The following is a 13,550-nucleotide window of genomic DNA, read 5'->3' on the forward strand; positions in this document are numbered from 1 at the left end:
TAAGGCAATTGGGAGCAGAAATAGCTCAATTGAGAGCAAGAGCGCAGAGAGTGAAAAGGCAGAAGCAAAAAGAGGCCGCGAGAGCAAAAGCGAATGCAAAGCAGCCGAGGGAGTCACTTGGAGGTCAAGTGAAAAGCTAGAGAGCTGTAAATTGCAGAGAGCCAAAGAAGCCAGAGCCGAAGAGCTAGAGCCAGAGCCAAGAGCTAGCGCCAAGAGCCAGACTAGCGCCAAGAGCCAGAGCCAAGAGCCAGCGATAAAATGGTGTCTAAACCCATTATTTTTGTGTAAAACGGTGGAGTTGAGCCAAGAGCTTGTAAAAAGGACTTTGCCATAATCCCAGAGAGCCTAGTTGAGTTGACTAGAACTCACGAAGACGTAGCCCAAGAGTTTTGGGTGAACTCCTAATTAATATTATTGTTATGTGTGATTGCTTGTTGCTGCATTGTATTTGCTGCTTTATTTACTGTTATATGTATTTATATATCAATTTGAGCACATTAAATAGCAGCACATAAATAGTTTTAATAACAAACACCAGCATACACCTTCTATTCAACCACATATTTAATTCCGCACTAGTTAATCAATAAGACTTGGGAATATTTAAAGCTTTGGAAATGGGAGAGGTTCTTGTAAGTTAGAGAAGAAGCCTAAGTGCCCCATTTTCATATCAATATTGTAGGGGGTGGTGAATTGAAGATAGATCCCTCTTAGGTTGAAGTCATTGTGAACTGGCCTAAACCCAAATCTGCTACAGAGGTTAGGAGTTTCCTACGGGCAGCACAATACTGGAGAAAGTTTATTGCTAACTTTTCTTTGATTGCAGCTCCATTACATGCTTTAATAGGATTGAAACAAGTGTTTAAGTGGGGAGGCAAACAGCAGAAAGCCTTTGACACCTTAAAAGAGAAAATCAGTACAGCACCAGTACTAGCACTGCCAGATCTTCAACATCCATTTGAGATTGAGACAGATGCCAGTGACTATGCCATGGGAGCAGTGTTGATGCAACACAGAAAACCCATATATTATCATTCTGAGACATTTACTTCTGCAGTAGTTAATTATCCCACATATGATAAATAATTGTATGCATTAGTACAAAGTGTGAAAAAGTGGAAACATTACCTAATGGGTAAAGAAACAATCATACATACAGATCATCAACCACTTCAATATTTGCACTCACAAACTAAATTGCAGCAATCAAGACATTATAGGTGGATGGGTTTTCTACAGCAATTTCATCTTGTCATCAGATATAAGAAGGGCATACACAATAAGGTTGCAGATATGTTGTCAAGACCAATCATATCATAAATGCATCTACTATATTTAAGCATAACTCAATAATGCATGAAAGTTACATTGAACAATATGCTCAAGATGTAGATTTTAAAGATGTATATGCAACTTTAAGTCATGGCAAGCAAGTAGAAGAATTGGATTATTATGTAAAGGACCAACTCTTATATCATTTGGGAAAGTTATGCATTCCACAAACTGAAAGAGTTAACATAATCTAAGAAGCACATACTTCTCTAATATCAGGTCATTTTGGTGTAAGTAAAACAATTGCACAATTGCAAAGGTTCTGTTATTGGCCAAGAATGCATGAGACAGTTTCTAGATATATCAAAGGGTGTACTATGTGTGCTACAAGCAAACCAAGTAATAGAAAATTAGGCTTGTACACTCCACTTCCAATTCCTTCTCGTCCTTGGGAAAGTGTTTCCATGGATTTTGTTGGGGGATTGCCAAAATCTAGGAAAGGTCATGATTATTTGTATGTTGTTGTGGATAGGTTCAGTAAAATGTGTATTTTGATACCTTGTAACAAGCAGGTTACAGCTAAACAAACAGCAAAGTTGTTCTTTCAGAATGTATGGGTTCATTTTGGTTTACCCACTTCTATTATATCTGATCGAGATTCTCGATTTATTGGGAAGTTTTGGTCAAGTTTATGGGAGTTGATGGACACCAGGTTGAAGAAGAGCACAGCATTTCATCCACAAACAGATGGTCAGACAGAAGTGGTCAACAAGACAATGATCCAGTTGCTCAGAGGCTATTGCAGCAAGCATCCCAAGCTTTGGGATGAGCATTTGTGTTATGTGCAGCATGCTTACAACCGTGCCAAACACTCTTCTACTCAGAGATCTCCTTTTGAGACTTGTTTTGGTTTTATACCAAAGTCTCCCTTGGATTTTATCTTTGGTAAAGACATAGCAGTTGATGGACACAGTGATGTGGACAAAATAACCAAGTTCATTGAACAAATCCAGGAAATTCACCAGGCAGTACAAGAACAGCTGGAAAGAAGTCAAGCCAAGCACAAGGCAAGACATGACAAGCATCGAGCTGAACATAGTTTTCAAGTTGGTGATCAAGTCTGGCTGTACATCAACAAAGACAGAATGCAAGGTGAAGGTAAGAAGCTAAAACCAATAAGGTATGGACCTTTCAAGATACTTGATAAAATTGGTGAAAATGTTTTTCGCCTTGATTTACCAGCTTGTACCCAGATCTATTCAGTCGTTAATGCAAAAAACTTGAGATTGTATGAACCATCAATGATTGAAGATCCTGAAGAGCAAAGTCAGTTGCCTTCTATTGAGGATCTGTTGCCTGAATATCTCAATGAGTTACAGGAAGACACAGTTCTGGACAGGAAGGTGAGAACTATGCGTCGAGGGGATGTTGAGTACCTGAGAGTAGGGCTCAAAGGTTCAAATCCAAGCAAAGCACGATGGATAGAAGTTAAACAAGTGAGGGAGTTGTATCCTCACTTGATCGATGCCTAAAAACCAACTTTTGGTGGTCCAAAAGCTTTTCAGTGGGAAGGCATGATCCAAAATGGATCCTAAAACCTCTAAGTCTAAGTCTTTAAAACTATCGAAAAACATTATCGCAGCGAAAACACTAAGGAATGGCGGAAAAACCAAGTTCAGCAGAGAATGCAGTCTCGTTACACCAGAGTCGTTGGATCAGACAGATCAATGGCCCAGATTGAATCGGGATATCGCAATCGGGAGAGGCCAGCGGAGTATATCGTAGGCGGCCCTATGGAAATTGCGATCGCGATCGCGATCCAGCGACACAGCGTGGACCGTTGATTGAGCGCGCAGATCAACGGCCAGGATGATAATATCGCATCGCAACGATACAAGGGGTGATACCAGTGGACCCGCGACCCCGCGATACGTCGATATCGACGATCAACGGACCCAAAAGGAATTATAAATGCGGCTCTATAAAATTTGAGTTCCGATATAAAAGTGTTTCGTCGAGCTTTTTCTGTGTATTGGTGTATTTCCGTTATAAAATCGAAATACAAAGGAGACATGGCATATGGCGCTACAGTGATAAAACACGAACCCGAAAGGATTTATGAATGCAACTTTATATTATTTGGGTTCCGTGGTAAATGGTATTTCAAGCGGGCTTCAGGCAGTAAGTGGTATTAGACGGGCTTCGCCCAATCCCATACACTGACCGACACGTAGCACGCAGCAAGGAGAGAGAAAACCGCTTTTTCGGGGGGTGATCTCCGCGCAAGTAAGCCATCCGAAATGCACATCAGCCGTCAGATCAAATGGTCACAGATCAACAGTGCAGAATGCACGAGCAGGTTGGATGATCGGGATGGATGTGAACCGTCGGATGAGAACAGATCTACGGTGTGGGATGCCAAAGGACCGATAACAGACAAGGCATAACAGTCGTCCGATTCCTCTGTTTTAGAGTTTTTCCTGTGTATTTCTCTATGTAAACAAAGAAGCAATTCTTTGGGATTTTTCACCGCGCCAGTCTTTCCGTTTGAAAATAGGTGGCCACCATACCTTAAGCGTTTTACAATGATTGTTTAACGCTCGACAAGGAGTTGAACGGACAGCGGTCGGGAGCCAGAAAGCCCAAGAATGTAGATGAACGGACAAAGTCGAGAGGCTTAAAAGCAACTCTATGGCAGACAAAGAGGGGACAGAGAAGAGAGCAAGAGAAAGCAGAAGACAGAGAGCAAGAGGGAGAGTCTGTGCACTCTTTTAGACTCGAGGATTTCGAGTAAATCCCTGTTGTTTTATCACTGTTGTGTTGAGACTCTATTTGAGCTCACACTTGTAATATTCTGCTCTTAAAGACATAATATAGAGGTCGACACTGAAAGCTGGACCAGGAGACGTAGCCAGGAAGTCTGGTGAACTCCTTGATTATTTTGTTGTGTTGATGTGTGTGTTTATTATGTTTTATAACTGTTCATTGTCTATATTATTCGCAATCTTTTTTATCTATTGCACTAAATAATATAGGCATTCTTGCACGAGTCTGTAATACCTTAATATTGATTTAATATCTCATTTTCAAATCATAATCACTCGTCAAATCAAATCATTAGTCGGGTCAAATCCCAAATTTGCTTTCATAGTGAGATCTATAGTCCAGAACATATCTCAATCATCAAGTCAAAGCTCTAATTCATTATCATGTTAAAACTTCGAACACTGCTCATCTATATCAATCAGCTAAATCTAGTCAAACTCTTGCAACACAAACTTCAATGGTTAAATCATAATGACATATTGATATGCATATTTTGGTCCCCTAGAAACACAAGTTTAGTCAACACATTTATATCAAAACTTCCTTGGTCATAGAACTTCCTACTTTCTACTCCATGTTTGTAGGACTATCAACCTTCAGGTGAACTTCTGAATTCATGCACAAAACTTCACTCTTGTGTCCTAAAGGCATAGTCGCACCCATAGGCCTTCCTCTGAGCGGTTGGGAGGCTACAGTCGCACCCTTGACCTTACTTTCGTGCCACTGAGAGGCTACAGTGGTATCTGTAAGCTTGCATCCGTGCGACTAAGGCTAGGAGTAATGGAAAACTCTCTCTCTCTCTCTCAAATCAGAACTTTGTTGCAGATCAACAATATCAAATATTTGATTATCCATTTCCATAAATCTTACTTCAATAGTAAAGAATATTTTATACATATAATGCAAATGATAATAGGAGTAAGAATCTTATGGAGAGATTCTCCCTTTGAATGGGAAGCAACTTCAGTCATCTTTGTTCAAGTCATCAACGTATCTATAAGACTGTCATGCATCAGCAGATCTATTAGATCATAAAGTCAACCATATATCCATCATGGTCATAACATGCTACCATCATCTATGACATCAGTGTTTCATCAAGGGTTAGCTAATAGGAGTATACTTCAAGAATCATGATCACAACATTACTTCTTTGTCACATAACTCAATCAGGGCATTAAATTTTACCATATGCCATACTTACTCAACACATCAAAACATAACCATGGTCAACAAAAGAACCTGAATATCAATCTCATTGTTATACTTCTATCATCATGGCTACCATGCTTTCTACAAACATTATCAATAGTATCAAGTTACCATCTATTGGAATCAAGGTGCTAGCCTTTTTCATGGGATCAAGATATCCAAAATGATAGATGTTAGACAAACATAAAGTATACCACTATATCAAAAATCAATATTAAGCAGCTTCATATAATCAAGAAGTTCATCATATCTAATAGGTAAGATACTTGTTTACTACCAAGTCCACCATTTCATTATAAGAACCACGACTCCAAATCACTTTCATATGCATGAACCATTTGTGAAGGAGACATTTTCATCATACCTTAGGGCTTACCTTATCATCAATATTGCAGTTGAAACGTCATACATACCTTGTAGTGTTTAGATACCTGTGCACCTTCTTAACTAGTAGGACTTTGTCACCTTTTCATTAGGTGCCTCTTTACTGTTTCCAACGCTAGTTCTTCTCTTCCTGCACTAGCCATGATCCTCAAGAGGGATCCACTTATCACAACTCATCAGGAGGTTAGAAGCATCCAAATACTCAAATATACATGCAGGAAGCATAAGTAATAATGAAAACAATAATTAAATCCATAAGTCAAAAGTAAAGACATAAAGAAACATCATAAATCGAAAAGTACTTATCGTCAATGAGAGGTGATCATCTCCCTCTTGAACCAGCCTTCAAGAGGCATCACTATCCATTGTCCATATAACAATGTTTCCTTCAATATTTCAACCAACTCTATCAGCAACCAAGCCTAATAGAGACTATGCCATCTTGGGCTTCATCAAATTTGAGACAAGTGCTTGAACATCTTCTCTTTGACCATGCTAGGGTTTCTATATTGCATATCTAAAAACTTTGCCATAAACCAGGGTTTCTCTCAAACCCTAACCTTATAATATCCATTAAACCCTAATAACCAAATTGCCTAGGTTTTCCTTCAAACCCTAGAATTATTTTAGGTCTCCTCCATCCTTTCTTGCATCCTTCAATGGTGTAATTCAAGGGGCAATCTCCATTACTTTTCTTCAGCCCAACTCTGATACCATGTTAATTTTCTTGGGGCTATATTGTTCTTTGCTTTGATAATTGCATTTCTTCATTTACATATTAAATTCACCCCATAACATTATTACATTACTCAAAATTACATCATTATTCGATAGCATATGCAATTATATAGAAAGAACAATATCATCATCTTCAATGTAGCGGAACATAAAAAAACAATAGAAGAAAAGCATTCACACATAGAGACATCAGGATTGGTCGAAGACCAGGGCAAAACCCACTATGGGGAAATCTCTTTCAAATTCTTCTTCTCATTAAATTGTCATCAACTATGGGGAAATCTCTTTCAAATTCTTCTTCTTATTAAATTGTCATCAAATGATTCAGCAAAAGAGTGTACAAAAATCCATATATTCATCCATATAACTATTCAGCAAAAAACAACTACACAATAACTATGAAATGAACCCAACAATGCTTATAGTTATAATTCTGATTTTGTAGCTTGTAATGAACTGTCCCTGTCTACGGTCAACTACTGAACATTGCGGTCACTGAGCGAAATCTTTGGACAACTAAAATTCCATCATTTAGGTCTTGGTCACACGGAGGGGGAGGCATGTGTGCAGTTGGGAAGCTTCCAGTCGCTCTCTGGAGCCTATAAGTGAGTGACTGCAGTCTGTAACTAAGATTCTGAAACCCTAGATGTTGGTCACGCAGAGGACGAGTTGTACGTGCGACTGGGATTCTTCGATTGCACAGATGAGCTTGGTAGCGAGCGACTATAATCGAGATCTCATTGTCCTGTGCCCGCGACTAAGGCCCACAACCCTAGAATAGAAATGCAAGCTTCGGCCCATGCAATTTCATCTTTGAGCGAACCTGTTAATCTGCGGATGAGCCTCAGACCTGTGCGAGCCAAAAACCAAGATAGAAAAGTGTCTCATGATCATGTCCAAATGAGGTAGAGGTCACTCGTATTTATAGGCTTCCAAGGGTGTCCACTTTGCTTTAGGTCCGACCTCATCAAATATGTACATGTGGGCTTTCCTTCATAAGTACACTTTCCCTTATCCATTTTGAGTGATCCTTAGGTCGATTTTGGTCCTCTTAAAAAAAGGAATTCAATGAAATCATCATCTCCATCAAGTGAGCTGTCCAAAGTAGAATTTTACCGCAATTGCATATTTTAACATCTTCATCTAGTTAAACTTGACGAGAAGGAAAGGGTTACAAAACTCAACTACTAATAATCGCACCTACACATTATTCCATGAAAGGAATGTCATAAATGTGTTATAATTGTGTAACAGTGTAAGGAATCCATCGTAATTTATAAAGTTGTCATCATTGTGTAAGAAGAATCTGTCGTGACTCGTAACTGTCATTGAATCTGTCACAACCTTACAGTTACAAAAAGTAAAAGATGCGAAGCATAATCCATCAAAGGGATGTAAGAAAATCTCTAGCATGTGGCAAATCCGTCCTGCAAGAAATCCTCTCCAACACTCATGCACCCTCTTCCTCCGAGGAGAACACAGAGCAACCAAACACTAACAAATAACAAACTTGCACCAAGCTAGTGATCACATTAGACTTAATCAACACCCACAAAAAAGACCTGATTTCATTGAACAGGGCAATGATCAACATCGAACATAGCATCGAGGGCTGACCGTTCGGGTGCACATTAGGGCATTAATCATTGTAGCAATATCTGGCATAAATACGGGTCATTTCACATTGTAATCTTCTTAGTTTCCTCACAGTAGTATGTAGTGGCATAACTTGTGTTGCACGCTTCATCAAGGATCCAGCAAACAAATATACAGTTGCGGAGCAAATTTGTAATCTTCTTTGTATTGGTGATCAAGTGTATACTATAGATCGACTTGTGTCTTCTTGTGTCCACACAAGATACCTATTGTGGATGTCATGTCCTGGTTTGAATCTCTGGAATCTGCATTGATACTGACACACTTAGTCTCTTGGGTTTAGTGCTCTATGCTATTTCTCTGGTAGAGTTGTTTACTCACTTCACTGTGCTATAATCTGTTATATTTTGTTGCATACATAATAGTACACTTTGGTCTATTGCTGTACTGTGCTATTATCCTCCTTGCCTGCGCATTTGCAGTTCCCATCGACCAGGGCCCCAATCCCCACTATGTCTGGATCAAATGCCTTGCCATAGTGCAACCATGATACAATTATGAAAATCTAGTAAATTATCAATGAATCAATAGTCGCGTAAATGTTCTACTCCGTGTTCATTTTTTTCAATAAAAGCAATAACATTAGTTGCGATGTGATGTAATATGTTCATCTGTCATATTAACAATGAAATATGTAAAGGCTTAAAGCTAACCTGGATCTGTTCTAGCTCCATAAGCAAAATAGTTAACATGAGAGAGGACTGCATTACATGAAACTTCTCCTTGAGTTAACACACCTAACGACCGACTGAACACTATAGCCAAATGGCAAGAATCAGTCCCCACTAGTGGATAGTGGGTGTAAATGGGTTTGTCTGTAACAGTCAACCATTGAATTTGAATAGACTTGTGTAAATGGGTTTGTCTGTAACAGTCAACCATTGAATTTGAATAGACTATCTTAAATATTGCTTTATAATTGTGCCATGCGCCAAGTGAAGCAGAACACAAGATATGAAGCGGACTAATGCTATAATGCATGTTTTAAATATGGATTTGGCAGAATACGCCATTTCTTGATCAAGCTTCCCAACTTTATGTATGGCCCATAGTTTTTTTTTTTCCTAGGCAATGAAGAATACATTAAAATACATACATCAACGGGCCAAGCTATATTCCATGGTCTATCTGACAACAGCATCGGGAATTAAACATGTTTAAATTTTAGTATTTTACAATAATATAGCCTAATCTAACCATCTACGGAAATTAGTAAAACATAAAGTAAATATATAAATCAAGTAAATTAATGTTTCATCAGAAAATATAAAATGGTATAAGCAAGCATTTCAACTTTGAGATGACTAGAGAAGAATAATCTGACCTGGAGAAACTAACGGTCTCTGTTCTTGCGGGGGACTCCATGGGATCGAATCTTGAAGGAGACAACATCCTGGGACTTTCTGAGAGAGAATCCCCAACTGTTAACCCATTTAAGCTTGACGCCATCACCTACATTAATTAATACCCAATAATTGTCTTATAACCTAGATCCGAACGCGCTGAACACTTGGGGACAACTAGTAAAAGAAGGGTTAATCGTTACTGAGACAAACCTCGCTTAGATATCTCTTTTGAGAATGGTAATTATCCAAATAAACGGCGTCCTCTGGTTCGCGCACTCTCTTGCCATTGTTCTCCAACCCCATCAACCCCATTTTTCTGCACAGGATAAATTATAGAAATCTTTCGCTATAACCCCGAAAAAACATTGCTCAATTTCAATGCATTGTCAAAGTAACCCTCATTAACCCAGTCCGTATCACAGAGGATAACCTGCGCATTTCGCCATAAGTTCACTTTACCTTCGTTCGGGTTAGATGCTTTAGCTCTTTTATATCTTGAGGTTTGATATTTATTTGTACGGAATTTGGGAGACTGGTGTCAACGCTGGGTTCCATGAAAAAATAACAAAGGATATTATGAGGAGTGAGAGGGCGGGAAATTTGCCAACAAATAACAGGAGATATATCCACGTATCATCCTACTTTGCAGGATTCAATTTCACTGTGAGAGAAGCAAGGTGTTCCCGGGTGGAGAGAGACTTGTGTTCCTCTCGACGCGGGTGATATACTTCATCATCGCCTTCACGCCAGGTAATCCTTTTGATTACTTGGGTGTGTATATATTCCTCACAAAATCAAATGATATTTTTTGAAGATCAGATGTCATAAAATTTTGATTAAAAAATGAATTATAATATTTTTAAATATATGGTTAATATAAATTTATTTTAAATTTAAATACTAAGAGAAATAAAATTTAAATAAAGTTTTTCTATAGAAATTACATGAGAGAATTTTTTATCTTTTTCTTTTTTTTCCCCGATGTTTCGAACCAACAAGTGTGGTTCATCATTAGGATCAGATGAAAAGGCATATCATGGCAAAGGCTTAAATAGAGAGCAATGTAGAGACATAATTTCAAGTAACGGCTATATTTGAAATTATGTCTCTACATTGCTCTCTATTTAAGCCTTTGCCATGGTCTGCCTTTTCATTTGGTCCTAATGATGAAACACACTTATTGATTTGAAATGCGTTGGCCGAAAGAAAACAAAACAAAAACAAAAAAAATTCTCTCATGTGATTTCTACCGAAAGACTTTGTTTATTCATTATGGATCACAGAAGCTTGAATACAAAAATAAAATTTATTAAGTGTAAAAATTTTAATCATTTAATTTTAGGATATGCGATAATTATTTATTAATAAACAATTTAGAAACAAAATAAATGATTATTAATTTTATCTTATATCAATAATAATTAAAATAAAAGGGGTCCGAAGAGGAGTTGTTCTAAGATCCCAAAGAAATTAAAGTGTTAAAGTATTTATGGGTTTAGGTCATTTGATGAATAATCAAGCAATCAATATATTTAACTAGTTAAAGAAAATCAGGTTAAGTGGCTTACTATATTGGGAGATTCTCTCCTAAATCTTTACCATATGGTCAAGGGCTCTTCCCAAAGGATAAATTTCTAGAGAACATTCTAAAAAGAATTAGAGTTGTTTAAGGAATCTCCTCAATAGCATACTTTCATATCTTAGGGGACTTCAATAAAGAAGTGGATCTTTGTGCAAATGAGGGATGCAAATTGCAAATGGTGATCTAAAAAATATTTATTAAAAATAAAAATAAAATGGTTCAAAAAGACCAATTATTAAATAAAAAATGAGGGTGCCCATGGCACAACATGGCAGCCCCTTTGAAACGATGTCGTGTAAGGTATTTTAGCATTTATTCCTATATAATTTCACTAGTTACAAAGCTTCAGAAGGCCCTCCTTTCCAAGCATCAAAGTACATAGCACCGCTCATCCTAGATCATGCTTTTGTGGGTTGATATTATCTGACATGGTGGGATAATAATGAAGTGCGATGGAATTGGGTTAATCTGTGAATGTGAGAATATGTTGAAGGGATGGCTTGGGTCAATCCGACCAACACCTTTCTCTACACATGATGTTCATGAGCATGTTAATTTGGAAGTGAGGAGAAGGTGAATGCATTGTGCACAATTTAAGCAAGTTTCCATTGTGAGCAGTGAGTTTGGGGAGAAGGAGTTGATGTTTCGCTTTGACCTAGGGACAGGATATTGCAACAATTAGTGGGAGTCATGTGTCTCTTCTCTGTGTCGATCTTAGATGTGTTTGGAACTGGATGTCGATCTCAAATGTGTTTGGAATTAGGTCCTGATTTGGTTAATTGCCAAGTTTGGTATGTCATTGTGGTGAGTTGCTCTAAGAGAAATTTCAAAAGTATATTTTGTAGTGTGTTCAATGTTGCACTAACAAAATAGTGTATGTCAAAATATGATGTTGGAAAGGCCTTGTTGGTCTTAGAGAATAATTGTGAGTGGAATTGTGTATCCCCTATTGACAGGGCAACACTTGAATTTGGTTAAAATTTGGGATCTTTGTGTGAAATTGTGGATACAAGGTTATATCCCTACCCTCGCGTTGACTACAGACAGGGGTCTTCACAAGTTACGTCTCATATATTATTCATTATTGAGCAGAGAACTTTTCAACTAGTTGGTGATCCCCCTAGAATTCATAATCAAAATCCTTGTTTATTTACATATTGATAGTTGGGTTTCAAGGATAGATATAACAAAGTTTATCTTCTTTCAAATTTTATAGTTGGTGACCTCAATAGTAAGGCTTTGGGGTGTAATCATAAGGCAACAATTACACAACTTGTAAAGAGACTTGACTCTCTGTAATTGTAGATCCTTCGGCTAAAATTAAAGCATAATGAGCACGTTGCTTCCACTTCTTGCATGATGGAAAATCTCCAATAACTGAAAGTAAAAGCATAGACAAATTGATCATGAAGTGGATGCACTTCAGAGACAGATTAAAGAGCTTCAAGCACAGGTCAATAGTTTATCCCTCGACATGGATGATTTGGCCAGTTCAAGTAATCTAATTACAATCGATTGTCCAGATTTTAACGAACCTACACATGATTCAAGCAATTATGCTACCTCAAGTAATCACAACACTGTCAACTACTCTAATGTAAATGAACCTACTCAAGACTTAAGTAGGTTCATAACTGAAATTGTGAAATTTGCTTTTGATGGGCCAATTATGTAAATTGCACATCTATGAAATCCCCCCATTTTGTTGCTCAAAATTCATTCCATGAGGAAAATTTTGAAATCCTCTTAGATAGGAGGGAGCAATCTGAATTTTGTTGATATAGTTATGTAATTCTTGATAGTTAGTGGCTACAAAAGGTAGCTTCGTCCACTGCTTCATCGATCCTTACGCGCCCTGATAAAAAAGTTGTGCATATTAGCTTTAAAGTCTGCAAAACTCTGCAGACTGTTGTACACTGTGGGCGATAGGCGCGGCCTCCGATTGATCCACATCTGGATGCTCATCTCCATGAGCACCCAAAATATTTTGGTGTCGCGTATCCGTTTCGCGTCCTTTGTGGCCCAGAGCGAAGCGTACTTCGCGGCCTCCGGTAATTCTTTGTCAACGTTGGGGAATTGACTGTCCTCCAACAGTTCCCATGCTACGAGCATTATGGATAACGACAACCACGCGTTGTGGAAGGTTTTACCCTGCTCCTGGGATTCGAGATAGTTATTCAAAAATTCCTTGCAGAGGAATGTGGACCAGTTGAACTGGACCCCTCTACGCACTGCTCGGCCAGTGCGGCCACCGGCGCTGGTACCTCATCGGCGTGACACTTCCTCATACCTTTGCCGACTAGGATTTGGGTTGCTATGTGTACCCCTTTGTCCTTGACGCTAGAGATAACGTAGCCCCTCTTCTTCTTCTCGAGCTTGTATTTTGTCTTCATGGCTTCTGCAAGGGCCAAATCACTGCCCTTTCCTTCGGCTATGGTTGCAGGGTCCTTTCCTTTGTAGGGGAGCCGAGAAATGCAGTGGATTAGGTCTGCCGTGATGGGGATAGGCTCCTCCAGCCATAGATACCCATCATG

General features: G+C 38.5%; 1 protein-coding gene across 3 annotated transcripts in view; it reads right to left on the reverse strand.

Annotated features, from left to right (window-relative positions):
• LOC149173965 (pollen-specific LRR extensin-like protein) overlaps positions 1-10,156 on the reverse strand; it is a 119,129-nt gene extending 108,973 nt beyond the window's left edge. For 2 of the 3 annotated variants that reach the window (XR_016257901.1, XM_089419130.1), the window contains exons 1-2: positions 9,645-10,153; positions 9,413-9,540 (exon numbers count right to left, since the gene is read on the reverse strand). Coding sequence is in view for 1 of the 3 variants with exons in the window: in XM_089419130.1 (XP_089275256.1) it covers positions 9,413-9,540; positions 9,645-9,746 (230 nt within the window). In the remaining 2 variants the exon portion in view is untranslated. Of the gene's footprint in view, positions 1-9,412; positions 9,541-9,644 lie in introns of all 3 variants that reach the window. The other variant, XR_016257902.1, reaches the window with a different exon arrangement.
• Positions 10,157-13,550: the final 3,394 nt, after the last annotated feature.

Source organism: Pinus tabuliformis, chromosome 4_1, assembly GCF_031772625.1.
Source record: "Pinus tabuliformis cultivar Carrire ecotype Pingquan chromosome 4_1, CPIR1, whole genome shotgun sequence".
In the NCBI taxonomy this organism is placed as follows: Eukaryota; Viridiplantae; Streptophyta; class Pinopsida; order Pinales; family Pinaceae; genus Pinus; species Pinus tabuliformis.